This window comes from Chelmon rostratus, chromosome 21, assembly GCF_017976325.1.
Source record: "Chelmon rostratus isolate fCheRos1 chromosome 21, fCheRos1.pri, whole genome shotgun sequence".
Lineage (NCBI taxonomy): Eukaryota > Metazoa > Chordata > Actinopteri > Chaetodontiformes > Chaetodontidae > Chelmon > Chelmon rostratus.
Genome location: NC_055678.1, coordinates 14,499,770 through 14,506,641, shown reverse-complemented (window position 1 = coordinate 14,506,641; position 6,872 = coordinate 14,499,770). Strand labels below are relative to the sequence as shown.

At 43.0% G+C, this 6,872-nt stretch overlaps 2 protein-coding genes across 6 annotated transcripts; one reads left to right on the top strand and one right to left on the bottom strand.

Moving 5' to 3' along the window:
* Positions 1 to 167: 167 nt before the first annotated feature.
* On the bottom strand, positions 168 to 3,278 carry si:dkey-21c1.1 (protein FAM104A-like). Its single transcript, XM_041962484.1, has 3 exons — positions 2,539 to 3,278; positions 1,974 to 2,079; positions 168 to 1,457 (listed from the first exon to the last, which is right to left on the bottom strand). The coding sequence occupies exons 1-3, from the start codon at positions 2,553 to 2,555 to the stop codon at positions 1,200 to 1,202; spliced, it is 381 nt and encodes a 126-aa protein (XP_041818418.1). The 5' UTR covers positions 2,556 to 3,278; the 3' UTR covers positions 168 to 1,199.
* LOC121624667 (archaemetzincin-2) lies at positions 3,077 to 6,843 on the top strand. Of its 5 annotated transcripts, none has more exons than XM_041962480.1 (8): positions 3,077 to 3,324; positions 3,831 to 4,119; positions 4,518 to 4,691; positions 4,840 to 4,968; positions 5,296 to 5,459; positions 5,638 to 5,814; positions 5,943 to 5,947; positions 6,360 to 6,843. In XM_041962480.1, the coding sequence occupies exons 1-8, from the start codon at positions 3,322 to 3,324 to the stop codon at positions 6,538 to 6,540; spliced, it is 1,122 nt and encodes a 373-aa protein (XP_041818414.1). In that variant the 5' UTR covers positions 3,077 to 3,321; the 3' UTR covers positions 6,541 to 6,843. The 5 variants fall into 5 exon arrangements, with proteins under 5 accessions (XP_041818414.1, XP_041818416.1, XP_041818417.1 ...); XM_041962482.1 differs by having other exon boundaries at positions 3,077 to 3,389; XM_041962483.1 differs by lacking the exon at positions 3,077 to 3,324 and having other exon boundaries at positions 3,713 to 4,119; positions 5,707 to 5,814.
* Positions 6,844 to 6,872: the final 29 nt, after the last annotated feature.

Sequence of the window (6,872 nt, the reverse complement as noted above, 5' to 3'; positions counted from 1 at the left end):
TGCTGCTGGACACACCGAAGAAGAATAAAACACGCTGTGTTTTTGCTACAGCACTAACTACTACAAATGGGTCTTACACTGTTTTCAACAAATAGTATCAGTGACATGTTGCACTTTCAGCAACGTTTTATTTCAATGTCAAATGATTTGGAAAATTACATAAAATATGAATCACTCACATCTCTCATTTTATTTGCAACACAGTGCTGGTCATATTAAACCATACATAAACAAGTATGGCTGAGAGGGTTTCAACACACGCACACACATACATACACGTGATGTGTAAAATGTTAGAGAAGTAAAACAATGTTACAAATTGATTTAGAGAGCTTTGTCTTGAGGCTGATTTTGTGAGAAGCGCTGTGCTGAGCATGACGCTGCCTGAGCCGCAGACTCCAGCGCCTGTTCTCACAGCTCTATAATTAGCAAGGGTCTAATCTGAGGTTGGATTTTGGTGGTGAGGCTCATGAGGAATCTCTGTTCCATTACCTTGAACCCACTGACCTGCCACACCAACACATCATAGAGTCATTTAGATAGTGAAAATAACTGCAAACTTCACCACTTTGGTTTGAGAAAACAAATATGGCCTTAAATCTTATTTTTCTGTACTGTTTAATAGTGCTCCTTGAAAGTGTATCCACTGGCCTCCGTTAACTTCTTTTGTGAGTGGGGTCACTACGACTCCCACTTCACAGATGCAAACGTGTGACTGACTTCCCCAGTCAAGAGTAATCAGACTGAGGAGTTACTGAGTAAAGTGCTTAGTTTTATTTTGTTATGCAAGCACTTTGGGTCATCACACTTTTCTCACGATTAGCACCAATGAAAATGTCCACGCATCAACGCACGCATGTAAAGAGAACGATATCTCTTTATAAAGTGCACAGGGTGCGTGCACACACACACACGCGCACACACACACACACACACACACACAAACATATCAGTACTGCACAGAAAACCACAGTGGCTGGGCCATGGAAAGGCGGATGTGCTTATGGTCTTGACAAATGGTACATGGCGAGGTGGGGATGAGCCTTTGCGGGCAAAATTTGTAAACCTCCCCACACATCATCCCCTTCCCCCTGACCCGGGTGTGTTGCTTGAGGCTTTCAAGGAGGAGCCACCGTGCCAGTAGTGTCAGCACTGATGGGTGAGGGACAAAAGGTCAGGAGAGGGGTCGGAGGTCACGGTCATGTCGAGCCTGGACGCCCTCTGGTCTGCAGACTACTGAAGTGAGCCTCCCTCAGTACTCTGTTGATGTAGTCATAGGAGACACTGCTGCTGTCGCCATGGAAACCATGCTGCAAGGAGCTAGCAGAGTCTTCAGGCTTTGGGCTGAGGGAGTACTGGGTGTTGCGGTTGTTCTGGCTGTGTATGCACGGCCTGGTGGTGGCCACTATTGCTCTCTCTGGACTACTGATGCCATTACTGCTGTCACTGCTGGAAGACTGCAAATACAGAACAGAAATGGGCTTGAAGTGTAGTTTCATGGATGGATGCAGAAGCTTTAAAAAAAATTCTGAGCTTTTGATTGCATATACAGTGCAGAGTCATATATATTTATATGCATGATGCCAGGTTGGTTGCTCTATCCATAAACGTCAATGGGCTTTACATTATAAATTAAACAACAGAGAATAAGTGACCTCTATCACAAAGATTTAACCTCTCCCCATAGATGACTTTCACAAAATCTAAATAAATGGAAGGCCCATTTGCCTGTCCTTTGATTTTCTCCACAACTGTTCATCTGATCAACTTCACACTTGGCCGGTGACCCAGGGAAGTGCAACACACGACTGTGAAGTTGTTTGGATGAACAGTTCTCGAGAAAGCTGCAAGCAGAAATACAGGAGGCCAAGCAATCGGCCCATTCCGAACAAGCACGCTTTGAACAGGCACATGGGTAAACCCACGTCTGTACAATGGTCTAAAGATGGATGTAAACATCAAGTCAGTCTCACCTCCGAGTCCAAATCCGACACAAGCAGACTGGGACCCCCTCCTGACCTCTTGGCTTGAGGACTCAGCTGTTGGTCCTCCTCACTGTCACAGCTACGGTGTCGTTTCCTGCGCAAAACAGAAATGAAAGGAACTGAGAACATTGTGAGTGCAGAGGATGGCAGAATGAACATGAAAGTGAAAGAGAAGGTGGGACAGAAATGATGCAGGCAGGGGGAGAGAGAGATTGGGCAGAGGAAAGCTGAAAGAGAGAACATGAAGGGGAACCAAAAATAGCAACTCACACTCAAGCAGTAACATGATCAGACATGTGGCACTGCCATGATGAGATCACATTGATTAACATACCTTGACTAGGGTGTATGTAGGGACTGAACATACAGTGCACTGTCAGACTCAATAGCCTAGGATACTGACTAGCCTCTGGATTATAGGAATGTCAATGTGTAATGTGATTTGCGGCAATGTTGCATTACAATCAAGTGATACAATAATTAAATGCAATACTGTATGTCATGATGAGCCTACGATAATGACAAAGATGTGTAAAATGGCTATTCTCGTTACCTGCTGTCAGTCAGCATTTCTGCAGTCTTGACGGATGCGTTTTTTTGGCAAAGAGAAAGGCTGACACTCCTTGTGAGCCGGATTGAGATACCTTACTTGAAAGCTTTGGCTATGTTACAGCTCCACGACCATTTCGCAGAAACTCAGTATGGTAAGCTCCCTTTCATCTCATCACAAAGTCTAGGATGTGGGAGTGAGCGATCTCCAGACAGCTGAAGCACAGGTCGCCGTAGGCAAGCACAAATCTCGGCTGTGGGTGAGTTCAGCCCTGTCACTGCTCCAAGTGCAGTCCGCCCTGCCTGGTGCCTACGCCTCGGCGGTGGTACAAACTGCCGCTGGGCGTCTGAAAGCTAGCAAGCTAACTACCAGGTATTCTCGTTTACGCAGTGAAATCTCGAGGAACTCCGGGCATGACAGCAAAGGGAGCGAGCTAGCCGGCTAGCTGCTACCGTGCAACGTTATATCAGCTACTTGTCAAGCTAACTACTTTAGCTAACTAATACTGCACTATGCTAACGCTGACTGAAAGTTCTTCCGCTTTCGTATTCCGTCCACTTGCCGTTAACTGTGGTTAACTGTTGCCTGTACTTTACAGCGGCCCAACGCGAGAAATTTCAATAAGTAAAGTTACAAACGTTCATTAAAATTCAAGTTATGCGAGGTAGGATAGCCGCTAAGCCGGAGTCGTTTGGTGTCCCATAGTCGCGAGCTTCTCTTCTCCCTCTGTTTACCTGACGTCATCAGAATAAGTACAAAGCGGAAACGGCTTCCGGTGTCAACATTATGGTGAACTAGCTGCTTGTTTACTTTGGGGAATATTATCCAATTTTTAAATACATATACATTTTCAGGTATATGTTGATAAAATTCTCGCGAAGTAGAGATTTTGATAGCGTGTCGAGGACACGCTTTTCCGTTGTAGAACGTGTGCTTTGCAACGTGTCGTATGTAGAGTTCAGAAATCAGACAAGTAATTTCATATAGCATGAATGCTATATGTGAGATAGATCTACAGTGTCTTTCCAGGCATCTTTTAACATTTATATCTGCTTACACGCTGCTGCTCTTTTGCATACCCCCAATGTACTGTAGTCTATTATTTTATAAACATCTCTATATAAGTCCAGTATATATACTGTACACATGGCTGGGACACATGTAGTGAATCAAATTTTGATATTCACAACAATTTGTTATAAGCATCCATACATAGCCATAGTAGGTCAGGTTAAAAAAAAAGATCTCTACATCATAGTAAAGCCATGTCACAAATTTCACCTTCACTCCTGCAGATGAAGGTGATCCAGCACTCCGTGGAGAGGCTGCAAACAGCTCTGGTCTCCAATCATCAGGACTTGGCTAAACTCTACAGCAAGTACACAAAAGAAGAAAGGCATCTTCTGGAGCAAGGATTCCACCCAGGACAACCGGGTTCCCTGTTCCAACCCATCACAGTGCACTCTGACTCAGACTGGATTTCTGCTCACCCTGAGGATTCTCAGGATTTCCACAGCTTCTACAGAGACCCGTACCGCAAGACCCCCAATGCCAGTCACAGTACTATTTATATTCAAACCATAGGTGAGTATGTTTGTGTCTAATGCTGCTAGATCCTTTGTATCCATTCGTCCTTGTCAAGTGTGTGGTTGTGTTAATGCATTAGCCCTGATCAGATGACCATTTGTTACGGAGAGGACATGTAAGCATGTGCATATTTTCTGCTTCTCAATGCCAGCACAACAACAATCAATAATCATAATCAATGAACACTTACAGTATGTAAGATCAGCAAGTCACCATAGCTCACATCACTGATTGACCCAAAAATGATAAGACATGCAATAAACTACATTTTAATTATAGTGTGGGCTCTACAGATGGATGAGGCATGTGCAGTATGTTAATGGCAGTTTTCTGAATTTCAAATGCTGCGTGTTATATAGTCGGCTGGCCTTAAATCTACACATTGTTTCTTGTAGGTTCCTTTGGGGAGATGGGGGCCCAGACAGACCAGTATGTGGAGTGGCTCAGAGAATACTGCCAGGCCTTCTTCTATGGACTTTCTGTCAAGTTGCTGCCTGCGGTTACTGTAACTGAAACAGGATGCTCTTTCAGGGTTAACAGTAACTCGCACAACCTTCAGATCCTGACCGGTGAGCGCCTAAGACTAGTCTTCATTATACCATATCTGTTGCCGGGCGGGGGGTCACTTTCCACGTGGAAGTGCAATGGATTGCATTGATCTGCAGATGGACTGTGCATCTTAATGCTTTGTTATTATTGTCTTCTTTTGAACTTTAGGTGACCTGCTAAGATTCCTGGGGAATAGGAAACCAAAAGATGCTTTCTGTATTTTTGGAATCACAATGATTGACCTCTACCCCAAAGACTCCTGGAACTTTGTCTTCGGACAGGCATCTCTCAGTATGGGTGAGATTTTACCACAAAGCCTAAACTAAGAATATAAAACATTGTGTGTGATTATTAAAGATAGATACTACCACACTTTATGATAATGCTCCACTGCATTTCAACATGTTGTCAATCTGCTCTTGAAATACCCTGACATGTTTAGGACACAAACAATGTCAAAGAAGAGAGAATCAGTATTTCTTCTTCATTCATGATCAACAGTACTGTTGCTGATGATGTAATCTGGTTGAGCTGCCACTAGATGGAGCCTTAGAGCTTTATGTACAGTCCAGGAGAGATTTCGTTACCTACATCCTCACTGTTGTTTTTCAACTGTGCTTGCAGGAATGGGTGTTTTTAGCTTTGCCAGGTATGATGACAACTTCTACAGCAGAAGTTATTCTGGAAGGTTGAAGAAATCCCTTCAGCCAAAGCAGGGGGACTACTCTGTGTTTGAGGGATGTTATACTCCACCCATTACCAGCACTCTCCTCCTTCGATCCTGCAAGGTCTTTCTAACAAACATGCTCTTCCACTCACACAATTTTGGTAAAGTGAACCTTTGAGTGGTCTTGCTAATGGTCCACCATCCCTTAACTTCTATCAATACTGCTGATAATAACACTCAGTACTGCTGGTTTTCTCTTTGCTATCAGAAATCTTTAACAGTAAATATCTATTTTCCAGACAATGACCCATGAGATTGGCCATATGTTTGGAATAAAGCATTGCCAGTGGTTGAACTGTGTCATGCAGGGCTCCAACCACCTGGAGGAGTCTGATCGCAGGCCTCTGGATTTCTGTCCTATCTGCCTTCGCAAGCTACAGGATGCAATTGGCTTCAAAATAGCTGAAAGATACAAGGTAAAGAAACATGTTTCACACAGACTGTTTCTCAATGACCTTTAACCTTAACTATATCTAACTATGACTTCATATATATATATATGTGTGTGTGTGTGTGTGTGTGTGTGTGTGTGTATGTATTTCAGTTCCAGTAAGTATATCCCCTTTTTTCTCAGAAATGTCTTTTGTTTTGCACATCAGAGATGTGTGTTACTATGGCAACTTCATTACACCGAGACACTTTGTTGCGACATGTGCTGTTCTTTACAAAGCAGCTTGTGATTTTTCTGAATCACAAGATGTAGTTCAACTCCAGTCTAAAGCCAATAATGTAAGAATCGGCTACACAAATTGAAAGAACTTGAAGCAAGATTGCTACTCAATAGAAGGAGCTGTTCTGGACATAATGAAGAAAATCTGATGAGGTGGAGCAATTTTAAGACATTTCTCCCCCTACTCATTTTGATCTGGGTTTACCAAAAGATCAGTTAACCAGATCACACAATCAGATGCGCTTGTTTCTTTGTACTTTCTCTAAGTGAATGTTTATCCATGTTGAACAGGCCTTACTGCACTGGATGGAGGAAGATCAGAGTCAAACATCCAGACCAGAGCAGGCTTCTGCCTGTCAGCCTGTGCAGCACTTTCCTAAACCCACTGAAGCTTTTCACACATCCAGACTGTGGCTCCGCAGGTGCTTGGATATACTGGGAAACAACGACGAATTATAGTACTTGCCCATAAATCAGGGTAAGATCAAGAAGTAAACACTTACAAACAGTTCTGACCCATTCATGTATACCATGCAAAATTAACATTTCTGCTGGGGTTTGATTGCAGAACAGAATCTTAATTCTGTTTAAGACTGCTACACTCCATTTCATATACAGATGTTGTCTTATTTCTCTTGGAGACTGCCATGTATGTATTGAGTTTTGTTGATTTTAAAAGGATCTAAAAATGTACATGAGCAGTACAGACTCACCCTTTGGTCATTTTTTTTTCCGGACTTAAAAGAGGAGTTCATCTTAATATGTTTTTTTCAGTCTAAAGATGTAATATGTACAGAAAATATT

Excerpts from the sequence above, each read along its gene's own strand:
- si:dkey-21c1.1 (XM_041962484.1), bottom strand. Across the intron at positions 1,458-1,973 it reads TGTCGGATTTGGACTCGGAG|TCTTCCAGCAGTGACAGCAG; the intron begins GTGAGACTGACT and ends CTGTATTTGCAG.
- LOC121624667 (XM_041962478.1), top strand. The coding sequence starts at position 3,801 with ATGTCACAAATTTCACCTTCACTCCTGCAGATGAAGGTGATCCAGCAC. Across the intron at positions 4,969-5,295 it reads ACAGGCATCTCTCAGTATGG|GAATGGGTGTTTTTAGCTTT; the intron begins GTGAGATTTTAC and ends CTGTGCTTGCAG. Across the intron at positions 5,460-5,637 it reads TCCTCCTTCGATCCTGCAAG|ACAATGACCCATGAGATTGG; the intron begins GTCTTTCTAACA and ends TCTATTTTCCAG.